The sequence below is a fragment of the Sabethes cyaneus genome, chromosome 1, assembly GCF_943734655.1.
Source record: "Sabethes cyaneus chromosome 1, idSabCyanKW18_F2, whole genome shotgun sequence".
NCBI lineage: Eukaryota > Metazoa > Arthropoda > Insecta > Diptera > Culicidae > Sabethes > Sabethes cyaneus.
Window position 1 is genome coordinate 122,128,682 of NC_071353.1, and position 16,708 is coordinate 122,145,389.

General features: G+C 43.9%; 1 protein-coding gene across 7 annotated transcripts in view; it reads right to left on the reverse strand.

Moving 5' to 3' along the window:
* Nucleotides 1-6,012: 6,012 nt before the first annotated feature.
* LOC128743425 (active breakpoint cluster region-related protein) overlaps nucleotides 6,013-16,708 on the reverse strand; it is a 395,975-nt gene continuing 385,279 nt past the window's right edge. For 6 of the 7 annotated variants that reach the window (XM_053840009.1, XM_053840002.1, XM_053840052.1 and 3 more), the window contains 9 exons: nucleotides 10,326-10,809; nucleotides 9,952-10,259; nucleotides 9,750-9,888; nucleotides 9,078-9,689; nucleotides 8,511-9,014; nucleotides 8,052-8,438; nucleotides 7,823-7,992; nucleotides 7,369-7,758; nucleotides 6,013-7,306 (listed from right to left, as the gene is read on the reverse strand). In XM_053840009.1, the coding sequence (XP_053695984.1) occupies nucleotides 7,123-7,306; nucleotides 7,369-7,758; nucleotides 7,823-7,992; nucleotides 8,052-8,438; nucleotides 8,511-9,014; nucleotides 9,078-9,689; nucleotides 9,750-9,888; nucleotides 9,952-10,259; nucleotides 10,326-10,809 (3,178 nt within the window). In that variant the 3' untranslated portion in view covers nucleotides 6,013-7,122. The remainder of the gene's footprint in view (nucleotides 7,307-7,368; nucleotides 7,759-7,822; nucleotides 7,993-8,051; nucleotides 8,439-8,510; nucleotides 9,015-9,077; nucleotides 9,690-9,749; nucleotides 9,889-9,951; nucleotides 10,260-10,325; nucleotides 10,810-16,708) is intronic. The other variant, XM_053840018.1, reaches the window with a different exon arrangement.

Sequence of the window (16,708 nt, forward strand, 5' to 3'; positions counted from 1 at the left end):
GTTGATATTCGCTCTTGTAGCGCTATGTTGGACACATGAGGCAGGAGAGACCATCACCTTGACGAAGCCCTCTATGTGATTCGAATGAACTTGTCAATCCACACACAGCACTGTGAGTAGTAGATTGAATCAGTGTGATGAGCTTTCGAGGGAAGCCGTTCTCGTCCATGATTTTCCATAGCTCTTTCCGGTCTATAGTACCATATGCGGGTTTGAAGTCAACGAACAAATGGTGTGTGATAGCTCTGTATTCACGGCCCTTTTAGACGATCTGCCGCAGTGTAAATACTTGATCCGTTGTGGACCGACCTTCGAAGAAATCGGCTTCATAAGTTCCCACGAATCTGTTCGCATAGAGAACGGTCATCGCACGATAGTTCTCACAGTCAAACTCGTCGCCTTTTTTGTAGATCAGGCAGATAATCCCATTTTCCCACTCCTCCGGTAGCTGTTCCGTATCCCAAATTCTAACAATCAGCCGGTGCACACAAACGGCCAGCTTTTTTGGTCCCGTTTTAAAAGGCTCCGCTGTCATCTTTCTAAGTTGATTTATTGTTGCTTAGCTGCATGATGGCTGGCACCTTCTCGTCGTTTGCTGTACCGTCGAAATCGTTTCCCCGCCGCCATGATTTTCCGTCTGGACGCTATTCAGGTGTTCACCGAAGTACTGATTCCTATCGGTCACCTCAACATCGTCCGTCAGAATACTGCCATTCTTATCCCGACACAATGCGGCTCGTGGCACAAAGCCTTTGCGGGATCCGTTGTTTCTGACAGAAGTTTCGCGTTTCCTGAGAACGATGCAGATGCTCCAACTCTACATATTCCTGCTCTTCCAGGTAGCGCTTTATCTCCCGGAAGATTTGGTTTCGCTGCATCTTCTTCTGTTTGTGTCTTTCCATGTTCTGACGTGTAGCACTGCGCATCTTGGTCGCCTGCGCAGCGTTCTTCTCATCCATCACCCTCCATCCATCGTCAAACCAATCGTTCCGCTGATTCTATGCCACACGCCCGAAGGAGCTCCCTGCTAGACTGCTGATAGCTGTTTTGATGGTGTTCCAACAGTCCTCGAGAGAGGCTTCGTCCAACTCGTCCACTTCCGACAAGGCAGCTTCGAGTAAGTGCGCGTCTGCCTGCTTAGCCGCGCGAGATCTAACCGAGGCTGGCATACCGAATGTTGTTAGCAACGGAGAGTTTAGGCGCATATTAACCATCACTGGGTAGTGGTACGAGTCAGCGTTAGCGCTTCGATTGGATCTGGCGTCAATTATGTCTGAGAAGTGCCGACTATCGATCAAGACGTGGCCGATCTGTGATTCTATCTGATTTGGTGAGCTACAGTTGTACTTGTGTAGTAGTCGACAAGTCTTAGGCCCATTTCATTGGTCCGCTGGTGTGCGGTGAACCTTCCAATAACCGGTTTGTGTACCTCCTCCTGACCGACCTGAGCATTGGAATCCCCGATGACGATCTTGATATGTTTTGGGCAGCGGCTTGTCGTCGTCATACTTGTCATCATCGATACTCCTGAGGTGAGGACTGTGCACATTGATGATACTTATGTTGAAGAACCGGCCCTTGAGTCTCAACCTGACATTCGAGCCGACACCCAATCATCCGTTTCTGCATCTCGCCCATCACTATGAATGCTTTACTCAGCTCGTGTGTGTTGCCGCAGCTCTGGTAGATGGTATGTCAATCTCTGAACGTACGTACCGTTGAGCTTTTCCAGCACACCTGCTGCGGCCGGTGAAGGCCCTAACCCAGCGAGGTTATGGTGGCGATCAAAGTCGCATTCGACTTTGTACGACCCTATATAACCACTAAGATGGGAGCGGGAACTCTTATCCCTACCTCCACGCGGCGCCGGCTGGGACGCAACTGGGCCTAGGGTCGACCAAATACCAGTATTTGGTTGCACCTTCAGTGTGTGCTAACAGGGAGAGGGAGGCACGTTGTGCTTGCGGGTGGCGTGGTGCAGTGGTGTAAAGAGGCGAGCGTAGCTCAACTCCTATGAGCCGGCTGCAAACGTCGTAGTGTCCTGTTAGAGCTCAGGACTTTAAACAAAAAAAGCCGAGTTGGGAGTGCCGTGGGCACATTAGGATCGGTTCCAGGAAGATCCTAATTATGGTGTAAACGAAAAAACGTTTTGGATTTGACGCTATAGGGCTGACGGCTGTGCTATTCTACTACCTTAGGTAAGGAACGGAACGGCTTCCCGAAACGCCGAGTAGGCTAATGGTACAGCTGCCTTCCGTCCCATTAAAACCGTGGCTGGTCTCTAGGTACGTTCAAGGTCGTCATTCACGTCAAAGTGCGGTGGTGTAGGCTCAGATGATACATTCCTGACTAACGCTGATCGGATGCTGACATATTCCTAGCCATGGCCTCCCTGCTTGCATAGATCACCATGGGATCGTTAGGGCGACTACACAATACGAGCGGAGATAGCGGCTTAGTGTTGGGACCCTTAATGCATGAACAAATTTTTAAAATTGGTCGGGGGATCTGACGCGAGTGCTGTTGGAGGCAGAGACGATGTCTTCGTCAAGAGCAGCCAATTGGCGGAGTCGCCGCCAACGAAAACGGGTAGCCCCCCGTTACGGGGATCGCAACCCAAGAAGGGAAGCCCACAGAAATCGGGGGCACAGCCCAAACAGGGAACGGGGGCGATACCGAAGAAAAACTTGACTCCACCAAAGTCTAGCACCCCAATTAGAACGAAGGTGGCTACCTCTGCTAGCTCAGCCAAGAAGGCGGGCTACAGCGGGAGAAAAATGTTAACTGAGGACGTGGTGCACCCTCTGGAGGCGGGAGTTGGGCTTCCTCCAACCAGTAGCGAGCCTTTTTTTATTGTTTATGCAGGGAGAAAATCTTCATAGACAGCACCTTCATGGTGCCGAATTGGATTTGCAAGGTGCCAACATGCGCCTACCTACTAAAAACTCTCCTGGTCCCTATTTCCTGATCCCCTTCCGGCACTACCGTTAGGGTTTACTTCAGGAGGGAGTAGGTGCATAAGCGCTCCGTCTTATCCGTTGCTTGTGTGGTTTCACACAACACCCTGAGCCATATTCTCACAGTCACCTCACCTAAATTTTTCAGGTGAGGTGACAATTTGCGATTCTCACAGTCACCTAGGTGACTCTGCTCACCTGGGTGACTGTACAAATCAAACTGGAAGCTGTTAGGTGAGGTGAGATGACTGTGAGAACAGAGCGCATGAGAAAAGTAAGGTGAGGTGAAGTGACTGTGAGAATAGGGTCCCCTTTGTCACTTCATTCCGCCACTACCCTTCACCTTGGGCCTGTGTTGCCCACTCAGCCCAATACTGACCCTATAAGCTACGTCAGGCCCTGTCGTTGTAAACGTTCCAGCCGTTGCAACTCCGTTATCACGTCCGTTGCCGCCCTATCGACGGCACCCCATGCGCGCTGCTCAGCGCATATTCTCTGCACGATGTTGTCGGCGTTGGTGTCTTCCCCAACGACCGCAAACATCACCCGCCGAGTGGTCACGAAACGCGGGCAGTGAAACTTCACATGCTCCGCCGTTTCCTCGGTTACCGTGCAAACGGGGCAAAAGGATGAGCCTACCTGCCCACGCGTATGTAGATATTTCTTAAAGCATCCATGTCCGGACAAAGCTGGGTAAGGAAAAAGTTTACCGCACCATGCCTACTACCGATCCAGGACGTGATATTCTGAATCAGCCTATGGGTCCACCTGCCGTGTTCAGCGTGATCCCATTCCTCCTGCCAACGCCTAATAGAGTCCAGCCTAACTCTATCCCTCGCGCCCCTGACGTTCCTCTGCCTATGGCACCCGATGTCCTCACCTAGGAGTATGCATATGGGAATCATTGCGGCAATGACCCCGATCGCATCCAACGATATGGTACGGTAGCCACACGCTACGCGTAATGCCAACAGCCTGAACACCTTGTTCAGACATGCCTGATTGCGCTTTCACTCCAAAGCCGGGCCCATGCCGGTGCACCATACCGTAGCACCGACGTGGCATCGCTGGCCATCAGGCGTCTCTTACTGCTGCTAGGTCCATAGCCGTTCGGCATAATCTTGGACTGCGCAGTAATAGCTGTTGACGCTTTACCACAAGCATAATCCATGTGGCTGGTGAAGTTCAATCTGTTTTCTGCCATAACACCCAGGTATTTCACACTTCGTTTGGAGACAATCACCTGTCCTCCAATGATTATTTTGGCCTCTAAGGCCGACTTACGGTTGCTGATCATCACAGCTTTCATCTCATGGTGGGCCAATCGAAGATTGACGCCCGCCCTCCAACCCTCTATTATGCTTATAGCGTCCGATGCCAGCATTTCCACCTCCTCTAGAAACTCGCCTACCACTGTTAGGACATATGATATCCATCGGCGAAGCCTGTGATCTCGACCCCAGTGGGCAGTTCGAGCTTCAGCACCCCATCGTACATGGCATTCCGGAGCGTGGGGCCGAGCCCTGTAGAACACCCGCTGTCACTTTGTACTTCTTCGCCTCATCCGCCGTATCGTACACTGTCGTAACTTTTAAACAACCTGCATAGATGATCCGGTACCCTCATCCTATGCAGCGCTAGCGCAATTGCACCCCAGCTAGCGCTGTTAAAGACGTTTTTGACATCGATTGTGACTATGGCACAATACCTGTCGCCTCGTCTTTTCTGTCTCATAAGCTTCTCGGCCCTCGCCACGGACTTGATGGCGTCTACAGTGGACTTTCTCTTACGGAAGCCAAACTGTGTACTTGCCAGCCCGACATCACTCTTCAGCACAGGCGTTACCCTGTTTAGGATTACCCGCTCTAGTAATTTGCCTAACGTGTCCAATAGGCAAATTGGCCTGTACGACGATGGATCACCAGATGGTTTCTCCGGCTTCTGTAGCAATACCAATTTTTGGACCTTCCATTTGTCTGGAAAACATCGGGGGCGCACTTAGGCGTAGAGGAGTTCCAGATAAGCTGGGCCATCTCATCGAGGCTCACACCCCTATTCTGTATTTCGAAAGAATCTTTATTTCGTTCGACTTGTTTCGAACGAGATGTTTTGCCCATTTAATTTTGCTGGCGGAAATTTCGTTCAAAAAATCTTTCATTCGAAATACCAATCCGTTCAAAATATAGAATAGCGGTGTCAGTAAGTGGTTTGGACACACCCCGAGGCCTGAGTAGAGAAGCTAACGAGATCTGTAGGGAAGTGCTCGACTGGAACAACGCAGAAAAGGCAGACCCAAAGGCTTATGGCGACACAGCTTAGCCAACGAAACGGCGCTGTTGACGAGAACCAATCCTGGCGATAGGTGAAAGCCATGGCGGGTTACCGTTGGCAGTGAAAATCTCTGTTTTCATCCCTTTGTTTTGCTGGACCGGCGGAACGCAATATTCAAGTTTGGAGCGGATGGGTGTGATGAATCCCAGCTTCCTGCATACCTTGTCAACAATAAATGCGATGTGCTGTTTAAAATCAAGTTTAGAGACGGATTGTCTACTTTCGCGTACAGCTTAAGAGTCGCTGATATTTAAGCAGGTAACTTAAATCGTTGACATAGCTGAGGAAGAGTAAAGGTCCGAGATGGCTGCTTGTGGGATTTTAGAGTAAGTGGTGAAAGATCTTGATGTAAAACAGTTGATGTCGTCTCAAAGATGGTGAACGGACTGGTAAGAATTGAACCATCGTAGCAACGGTTTAGTTTATCGAAAGCAGCGGATAAGTAGAAATTAGAGTATACATACATGCGTTTCGGAACTATGTTTATCATTGTCATTGTCGTACCATATTTAACTCTGTGAGAATCACTACGATTGAATTCATTAGTCTTGTTCAAAAAGTTCCCAGCTTTCAGTTTCAGGTATCAGCATCTTTGGCTCGAGCAGCACGTTCCTCACAATCATTCACAAGCTTTCAGTTTAGTCAGTGACATTCTTTCAAAAATCATCCATTAAATCACGAAACATAAATTTATACTTCACAATACGAAAGATTGTTTTTATTTGTTTTTATAATTGTAATTTAAGGAGAAAATCCTACTAGATAAATTCAGCAATTTACTGCGCTTGTCTGAAGCGACGACAGTCCGATAGGTTTCATTTCATGCAAAATACCGACGTACACATTGTCTTGTTTGAGAGAGATGAATTAATGCTGTTAACATAATGATCGTTTATTCGGTATTCGGTGAATATTGTAATGTAATAAGCTGCGAATGTTTTGTCTGGATGTGTATTTTGTTGATTGGTTGTTTTGGCGATTTTCCGTAGAATATATTTGATTGTATATCCATTGCTTAGTAGTATAAGAGTTGCTTTACGGTCCTGACTATAACGCACAAAGTTGATTCTAATAACTGAATTTATATAGTTAATTGCCATAATGAATACGTTTGTTTTTTAATATATTATGCTCGTAACAATGTATATTAATGCGAATGCATTTTGCACGCAAGTAGATTATCTCGAAAGCTACCGAAAACTATCAAATAACATATTATTTTTCGAACGACGAAATAAAGTTGTCTAATAACTACCAGAACCGTGTGACTTTATTGTTCGTTCTTTAATACTAATCGTAAATCAGTTATATATACACAAAAAGCAAATTTACACAGATAAACTAAAGACAATCCCATACGGAAAAAAATGAAAATGACTAATTTTGGTTGCGATCAAACGAGGTTTATTTTAGAAATAAACAACGTCTTAAGTTTGTTCACCGAAATGGGTGGTAGTTTCTCGTAAAAGAAGATAACTGAAGTTCTTCTACTACTGTCTTGATGCAAAAAGAAAACTGCTTTCAGCACTCGTTAGACAGATGCAAATTTTAGTCACAGTAACAGATCAAATTTACTAAAATAGCGTAGTGCATAGCAAAAGATTGAATTCAAATTCACTAAAAATTTGATCTTTGTTATATGAATAACGGGCGTTTGTTTATAACATTATTTACGGTTTTCCACCGAACGCAGTGTAACGTTTCTTACCTCTCAAGTTTCATGCTTCGTACCTACTACTTGTTACGAATACTGTGGGCGCACTCGCTGGTCGCAGTTCTACGCAGGCTTTAAACCGAACTTATATTCTTGCGGTTGTAGGCTTGATGCGCTACGCTATTTCAGTCGCGCCTGTAGAAAACTATAGAGGATTCCGGCTTGTGTCATAACGTCGGCGGTACTGGATTCCAAGAGATCTTTTTGCTTTATAGCCGACGGACCGGGTCGCAACAGGGTCGGTCCGAAAACCATTGCCAAATTGTGAAGGGACATCTTGTTTTCAATCTCCTGCTGATGCACTCTACAGGTAGGGAAGAAAATATTTCAGAAAAAATATAATCATTTTTCTCCAGACAATCCTACCTCATCAGGTGGTCGAGCAATAAATTAATGGTAGCCTTATTCGACTGTGGTAGTTCGACGAAAGTTTTGTGCAATGCTTCGATGCGGGAAGCCTCGTTCAGATTGGAGTGCCGGTTGAATGTTTCGAAGAACTTTGGATAATACTGATCGGTGAAGAGAGCTTCCGGTAGGTCTCTCAGGTATGATTTCAGAATACCAGTCACGGAGTGAATGTCTACCTCTTTCAGCAGCTGCTCAGCTTCGTAGGCATTTGTTTCGAAAGATTTCTTCAGCTTAGCAACGTCACTGGCAGATCCCGAAACTCGATAGATTCCCACCTCGGACATGCCACGTCTCTCAACCTCACGAACGCACGCACTCACGATGAATGGAATGTCACGTTTTTCTCGCCTAAAATGAATTCGTTTTTTTATTCAGTCTGATTGTGTAAAGATTTTGCTTGGGTGGGATTTACTTGATGACTTGTTGCAACTTTGCACCGAATAGTGCTCCTGGTTTGGAAGTTGGTACTCGTCGTAGCGTAACTTCACCCGGAACGAACCGAATTATTGTATTTAGGGTTAAAGTTTCCGACAGTTTCAGTACTTTGGTGACAGGTGCTTCTTGCAACCACTGGCGACTTAGCTGAAATTTACCAATTTATGTACAACTATTTTGCCAATCGTTTCATTCTACTTGCTTACCTTTAGAATTTGCTTCGCCCTCAGGATAGGTCTCTGCACCTCGTCCTGGTAAAGCAGTATCCGAAGATTTTGACTGCCTTCGAGTTCCAACACAAATGATTCGTTCCAGTTGGGTGATGCACTGCGACAAACCAGTTTGGTTTTCGCCTTGCGGAAGTAGTGCCCATAAGAGTCAATTTCAACACAAATGAATAGATCGCACGGTTGTTCGAAGCCATTGAGTCCTTGAATAGTCAAATGCAGATCGCCCACCAGCAAACTTTCATCTCGTGCGTTTCGCATCAAATAAGATCCCATCTCTGTTTTTATGAGCGCCTGACAGGCAGTTATCCAAGCCTGCAAATCGTAAATTTGAACTGGAACCTGTCCGGGAAGATTACAAGATTGCTGAAACATAGAAAGCATATGAGAACCTTTGCGCCAAAGCTTTGAAGATTTGCATTCAATGACTCTCCTCACCTGTAATGTTAGAATAGACTCTATCCATTGCGTCCGCTCGAAATCGGAGCTCAGGAAAAACGTCATGGTTTTCCCGGTTGCCTTATTGCCAATTTTGAACACCAAATTTGGGGAAGCCAGTACCAGCTGGGCTTCCAAATCCGCAAGCTTTTTCCGATGTTTATCCCCTGCGCGAGAACCGCCGGACCGTTGCTTCTTTTCGTCTTTCTCGTCCAGCATAATTTGGTCACGCACCGTGCAAGCCTGCGACTTGAGGTGAACGATATTGATCGGACTAGTTTCCTTCGGGTCGTTAGCGGATTCCTCGCAAATGACAATGTCTCGCAACGGAATGAACCACTTCAGCTCGAATTCGAACCCATTGCGGTCTCGTCCGGCGGCTTTGTATTTCGCACATGCCATCACGTCGTTAAATAAAAATAGATGCCGTAGCTTCCGATGTCCGTCCGCAAGCTCCACAATGAATGAGTTTTTCACTAGCCTTCGAAGGGCTTTGTCGTCGCTCTGAAAAAATAAGATCAAAATAATTCAACTCGACACTCGATGGAAATGCAACACTTAACTTACCGGAAACATCGATTTCGTTTGTACCACGTTGAACTCGGACAAGAAATTCCGAATTGTCTTTGTCGCCTGTCGTAAGGCATGATAATCTTGATGATGTTCGGGAGTCTGGTTTAGTAAATCCTCTAACACTAGTGCATTCTTCTGTACTCGGGCCACTGGTTTGTGTAGCAGTTCTTCAAGTGACAAAGATTGCTCGTTTTGGTTCTTGAACACTATGTTCGACACGATCTCCTTGAACTGATGACTATGCGTGCTGCATTTTTTCACTGTATCAATGGCACGACCGTAATTGTGCAAAAATGCCCCGTACAGATGTATGTGAGCGGCCAGTCGGCGGAACACCTCACCGACGCACAGCTCTTCTCCCTCAGGCAATGGTTGTTGTTTCGCCCGCAGCTCGTTCAAAAATTCCGAGTGCACTTCGTGCAAGTCCTCGATCTTAAAAAATATCGTCTGAAACTCCTCTTCAGATATCACAGGTTGCGACGTAGTGAGAGTGGCTCGTATCGCTTTCATGTATTGTTTCATTTTGTTCAGACACTCGACGTACAACGTTTCGCTGGTGATAATACTAGCCACAATGTGTCGGATGATTGTGTTACGGTTGGCATTCTGGAAGAAGTAAACGGTAGATTAGAAAGGCTTACGGTTATCGCGAGCTATCGTACGTACAGAAATCTTTCGTAATATCCCATGTCCCGGTTGACCAGAATTAGTTTCGTTAGAGATTGCACGCAATAACACTGGTGGGCCTCCGTCCGCTTCGCCGTCACTGTCAATTGAGCTGCTCCTGTTCTCAAGATTTTGACTACTGCAACAAAAGAGGACGTGTCAGCTTCTGTTTCAGCACGGTAACATGTCTTCAAATACTCACTGTATAAAATAGTCAATATTAACATAATTGGAACTTCGTCCCGGAGATTCTGGTTCTAGCTGCACACTGGTCTGGCTACTGTTGTGACTCCGTGGATGCGAAGCTGGCAACGGTAGGGTGCTACCGGCCGTTGAGATATCGTCCCGACTAGAGGTGGAACCCGTACCACTAGCTTGAATGTAAACGTAGTCCCCTTCGCCATTTTCCAGCGGGACCGTGTCGTAGTAGTGCTCTTGTTCTGCCGGTACCGTACCTCCTAGTCGCATACTGTCTGAGCTAAGTGATGATATAGACTCGTAACTTTTTATCTGAAATTATAAATTAGGCAATAATTTGTTGCGAAGTAGGGAAAACAATTGAAAAACAAAACATACTCTTTCCGAAATGGCCCCCATTCCACCTCCGGTCGACGCCAACGACTCTTTGGATCCTACCGACTGGAGGCTATCGTTCGCACGGTGGTTACCTTTGTCCAAGCTACCCGTCGGGCTATCGCTGCTTGTTTGCGGCAATTTACCCAAGCTGCCCGTTGGTGAAGGGCCAACGTTCTTTCCCAGAGACCCCGTGGGACTGTCAGTGCTAGATTTCGACTTTAGACTATCCGACTTCGGAAGTTTCCTGCCGAAATCATCCAGCAATTCGCTCGCCTTGGAAGACCGGCTGCCCAACTTTACGTCCAGCGAATCCGATGATTTCTGGCGGTAGATTTCCGACGGCTTTAGATTTCGCTCCAGGGAACTACCTGGACTGTCGGGTGTACCATCGGATGACTGGTCTCGGCGCAAGTTGTGCATCGCCGCAGCCGGTATGACGGGTGGTTCCACCGGGGCTGCTCGGCGAGGGTATTTAGGTGGGGGTCTGAAAAGATAAGACGATTTCGAGATGAGTGAACAAGTTGACGATGGATAAATTTAACTAAGGCGGCTCATAAACCTTTGGCGTTTCATACATTCTAAAAGGAAAAGTGCTGTAATTCCAAGCAACGTCCAGATGAATGGAGTAATTGCAAAATCTGCCTTTGATTCATGTCAATTGGAGCCCAGTTAACCGCTCGGTTAGCTTGCTACGATGCTGATCTAACAAGCCAGTCGTCGTATGTTCGAATCTCAGCAAGGCGATGCTGCTAGCTAGAGTCAGTAGGATTGTTGCACTAGCCGCATCATTGTCCTGTATTCTAATAACCGACTGCGAAGTCTGTCGATAAAAAAGCATAATATCTAAAGATGGTTATCCCCGTGGCTTTTGGCCTTTTTCGTTTATGACCCCTGTTTTGAAACGTGGTGACCGCCGTGATGTCGGATACTAAATGGGGAAGGCAACTAGGAAAAAGCACCTAACATAGCTCTAGTCTTCCCAACCCCCTACATAGCGCTTCTACGAGGCCATTGTATAATTGAGTAGCCAAGCTAGGAGGGAGGTGCGCGGCCGTGTGGGTTTAAGCTAATAATCTTACAACTGTAGTTTCAGGCTGCCGTTGAACCGCATGACTTGGTTTTCAAATGTTATATTATTAAAACTAAAATATTTTCGGTAGATTAATCTATTTTCAAAGGGCGAAATATGGCGCCATAACCTTGGTCTAAATGGCAGCCTGGCTTTTGGTCCAAATGCTACAAGTTCTTCCCTGAGTGTCCGGAGTATTACTTAACCTTTATTAGCAAAACGCCCAACGACTGTAAATTAATCATTATCTATATGAGAAGCGTTTAATACGGGAGGTCCACACTTTCTTCCTTCTCCTTGATTCCAAGGAGTTTAATGAAATTAGATATTATTTCTTGTTCCACTTAATTTGTTGTTCTGCATTCGTTGTTATTCACTATAAAGTGAGCCAACTGCTTATTATCCGTGCTTAGTGTCGGTGATTTCACCGCTTTTTTCCTTCTACGCTTCTTACTACTTTTCAACTAATCTAGCTCCAGAGCCAGGAAGTGCGGAGACTAGTTATAATTTGTCCTTGGACAAGAGGCTTCATTTGCACCTCGAGGCAGTGTCATTCTTATAACCAGCCCCGGCTAAAGGCTTCATGGTTAGTAAAGCAGAGTTCAGTACAGAGTGAGGGTGTGTATGTGTGTATGTATATGTTCCTTACTACTTTTGCATTACCAATCTCGTTCTTAGAACCAGGAAGTGGAACAAGTTATAATTTGCCCTTGAACAAGTCAACGTAATGTATATAGACTTGCAGTCGGCTTTGGCCAAAATTGACCAGAAAATACTGCTACAAAACTTGTCCCGTCTTGGCATCTCCGCACAAAATAAAAATATTTTTAATATTTATTTTAAATAAATAATTTCACATATTTCGTGTTATGTAGATGGATACCTTCTATAATAAATCAATGTACTTTGGGACAAAACCTGCACTCTACCAGGAAAGTACCTAATGATGTAAGAAGAGGCACAATATGTGTCGATAACCCAACCAAACGCGTCGATATCTTGATGAGTGGATTTTGCAGTCTCCTTTTGTCCAGCGCTTGTATGGTTCAAAAGTACAAGTACCAGCGAACCACATGCCCTGGCGATTGTTGTGGGATCGAATCCGTTTATAATCTCAGATTTAGCTTGGTCCGACTCATGCGCCTTTCAGCATTGGACAAAAGGTAGGAGTCAAAATGACTACTTGTCGAGCGTAGCTACCAATATCTCCCCCCCTCCTTTCCTTTCCGCTCTTCCCCTCCTTCACCAAAATTTTCATTTCTTTCCCCTGCCGTCCCTTCATCAATTGTAGAACCATCGTTTCAAAAAATTACTAATCGCATCATTACACCTAATTTACCTAATTTTGGGTGAAAAAGTGTTAGTGTATTTGTTCGTTTTCTGCACGCCATTTTGTCTTACGTTGCGGTTGCATCAGGTTGCGTCGATTTCATTTCAACCATTTCAACAGCGTCGTGAAAAGGAAAGCAGGTAAATTATTTTATTTCATCTTGAAAATGAACAATAGAAAGCGATAGGTATACATATTATTGAATCTTATTTTTATTCCGTTTCAGATATCGTGTTCGGTTTGGAATTAGAATAGATATTTTTCTACTGTCGTCGGCTGTTTGCTGCTATTTCTGTCTGCTGTCGGCAGCTATATTGTATTGTACTGGTATTTTTTCAAATAGATTCATTTGCCTTATATCTGCATCTTGATCGGGCCCGTTCCGATCAGAAACCATATTCTGGATTCTGAACGGAACCAGCTCCGACCGGTATGCAGAATAAAGGCAATATTCTTAAAAATTACCGATAAGGGGCACTATATTGCACCTGGCAGTAATTTAACGAGTCCTATGCAAATTCTTTTTTTAATAGTAATTATCCTGTACTTACTAAAAACATTGAAAATATGCTTGTCAAGCAAGGAGGGGTGCAGTGGGGAGACAATAACGAAAAACTGATAGTTCAAATTACTAAATTGCAAACATGCGTGGTAAACGCAGAAAATAACCACGCTAATAATTTTCGCGTGGGACTCTAAATAGGTGGAAACTCCGCAATATTTTAATTATTTATTTGTTGCAGATTCCCGTCTTCGGTTTGGATAAAACATTTTACTGCTGTTTGCTGTTCGCGGCTGCCTTTTTCGGTTATTCGCTGCAGCTTCCGTCTGTTGTCGGCTGGTGCTTCCGTCTGCTGCTGTTCATTGTATTATACGGGTAATTTCTATCATTGTGTTCTGACAGGCGCAAAGAATAAAGTGAATATATTTATTTGGACGCATTAAAACCGCTTTTGAAGCCTCAAAAAACAATGACCCGTGTTTGAACCTTAATTGAGAATTTTGGGGCGAACCAATCACCGCACAGTGGGGATTTTTTTTGCAAAAAAGTCCTTTATCGCAATATCTTCAAATACCGCTGAGCTAGAATCAATCTTTTTTCGACACAAGAAAGCTAACTTTATATAGTTTCCGATGGCAGGGTATTTGATCGCGGCAAATGAGTCATTTTACCCTAATTTTCTCAGTTAACGTCGCCAAATTATTGTAGCATGATGATTATTTGACCAAAACTACAAAATACAACCAGGTGCTGTGAACAAACACCAAACTGTTCGAAAGCATATAAAATAACTTTCTTTTGTTGAAAAAAAGATTTAATTTATCCCATCGGAATCCAGAGATATTCACTTTCATTGGTAATCATTGATAAAACTAGGGTAAAATGCCATTTATTTGGCCAAAACATCAAGACACAACCATGTGTCGTAAACAAATACTATGTCGTTGGATTGCTCTTGATGATAGCTTATTTATGGCGAAAAAAGATCAATTTTATCTCCGCGGAATCCGGAGATATGGACTTTTACATCTCTTCATGTCGAGAAAAGTGGGTTAAAATGCCCTTCTTTTGGCAATAACTGCTGGACACATGCGTGCCGTAAGCAAGCATCACACCATTGGAATCCTTATAAAAATATCTTTCTTTTCACATCAAAAGATTGATTGTAGCCCAGCGGCATTTTGAGATATTGAGATAAAGGACTTTTTTTTCTAAAAAATCCGCAGTGTGCACCGGTTGAAAGCCCCTTAAAAAGTAAATAAATATATAAATAATTGAGAATTTCTCGAAACATTTTATTACAGGTGCAGCAAGCATTCGAATGTATCCATTCGCAGTATAACCAACAAACTGACCTTAAGAAATTTCTCTCTACAGGTTTGTTGTTGGGAACTGAATTTATCGAAATCAAAAATAGTAAGTATCCAGCTTTTCACGAGCCATAATGGCGGACGTGCTCTCACGTAATATAATATTCATTCACATTCCTTTAGTTTTACCGTGAACGCGCGGAAAGAAAACGTGCGATGTATTAGGGAATTGTCAATAATGCTGTCAAATATTACGAACACGTCCGCCATTATGGCTCGTAAAAAGCTGGATTAAGATTGAGTATTCATACCTGGTTTGATGTCACGTAAACACGTAAATTATAATTTTACAGAATACATCAGAGGTGCTCTTCGTGTCATCAAAAATTTGACCAATCGTGGCATCCGGCGAAAATTAAATAACAGCACGATGTCGATGGCAGAGGTCTTGATGGCACCTCTAATTAAATGGATAAATGTAAGTACACTAGAATCTCTTTTTACGTCCATTCATAGTGGACGTTAAACGAGATTCGAGTGTAGTTATGTGTCATTGCTTATCATGAAAGTTAAATTTTTGACTGAGATGTGCTATAATACATTTTATTTTTTAAAGGACATTTCACTGATTTCTTATTTAATTAGAGATAAGCCACTGTTACTCAGATAAATTAATCTAAAAATATTTTTCGTTTCAGCCGGATACTAACATAACGGATTTCGAAATGGCGAAACTTCATTTGAATCGATCAACACAATGTGAACCACATATTGTGTGTGTCTCGTCCATTTTTGCTGAAGGGAACTACTTCGTCGTGTTCAAAAACAACATCCTACCCTGTGGAAGCGATTCACTACAAGCAATCAACACATTGATGAAAAGTTTCGATGTGTTCGCGTTAAATGTACCGCTACTATTGCGAAAATTCTACGACTTTGTTTGCATCACTTTGTATAAAACAACAGTGGTCTGTAAAAGTAACGCGGTCGCTGCACTTTCATCACGATTCAGAGAAATTGAAGAATATCTACTCTCCGATCAATGTAAATGCGTTGTATTTAGAAAGTAGGATAGGGATTTGTTCGGATGCAAAAGACAGATAATCTACACAATTTTCACAAGAGTACAAGAGATCGATTTGTATTCTTATAGCGAATTGATAAATTAACCTGCCTCAGGTCGATTAGCACTCAGTTTTAATCGAAGTGCTGTCAAAGTGTTCATAAATTAACCGAGATTGCATTTCGGTTAGACTGACAACATTCAGTTTGAAGCGCAGGTTGAAACTGTCTAGCATTACGGTTTACGGGTCGATCTGTCAAACTGCCCGTATCGTTCATAAATTTCAGATTCGAGTTAGCACGAACCCAGGTTAATTTATGAATTCGCTATTACATCTGATGAAATTTAATAAATCATTTGCTGTGCATTTTTGTGTTTTTGACGTAGGACTACGTCTTACGACAAGTTTTGAGATAGGGTGTCGTTCCAAAAAATCGAAAAATGCGAGCGTCACGAAAAATGATAGGTTTTGAGCGCTAACAGCTCAGCGATATTCCGATCGATTTTCAATATTCTTACACCAATCGATCGGAAAATCTTCTAAGAATTGACCTAAATGAAGAAAAGTGTGGATTCTTAATGTTGAACTATTGAAAAATTGCAAATAATGAACCTACGTTTTACAAGAATTCTCGCTTCGTGATTGGTTGGAAGATTCATTACGATGATCTAAACCTATACCAATTTCTGTGCTTGGGAAGTAAGCCAAAACAAGTGACAAAGTTTGCTCATTTCAACAAGATTTTTTAACACCGCGGTTCAACCTAAACCATCTTGATATCCTTGCTTGGGAAGTATGATGTCTGTGTTAGGAAAGTGTGCCAGAAAAAATGACACAAGTTCGTTATCCCAACAGATCGCAAATTCTTTACTGCGAGACGATTAAACCTCGGCGAACTTGATATCTGTGTTGGAAAAATGTGCTACAGCTTGTAGTGTACGGTCATAATACGACTCTGTATGAATACGCATGCTTGCCGTTTCATTAGAAGTGTAGTGAAAAGATGTGCTGTTGATAAAATAGGATTGAATTAGTAAAATCCCTTCAACGTGGGAAACCATGCATAATAAAAACAATCTTTAATTTCAGTAAGGTAGCAGAAAAGCAA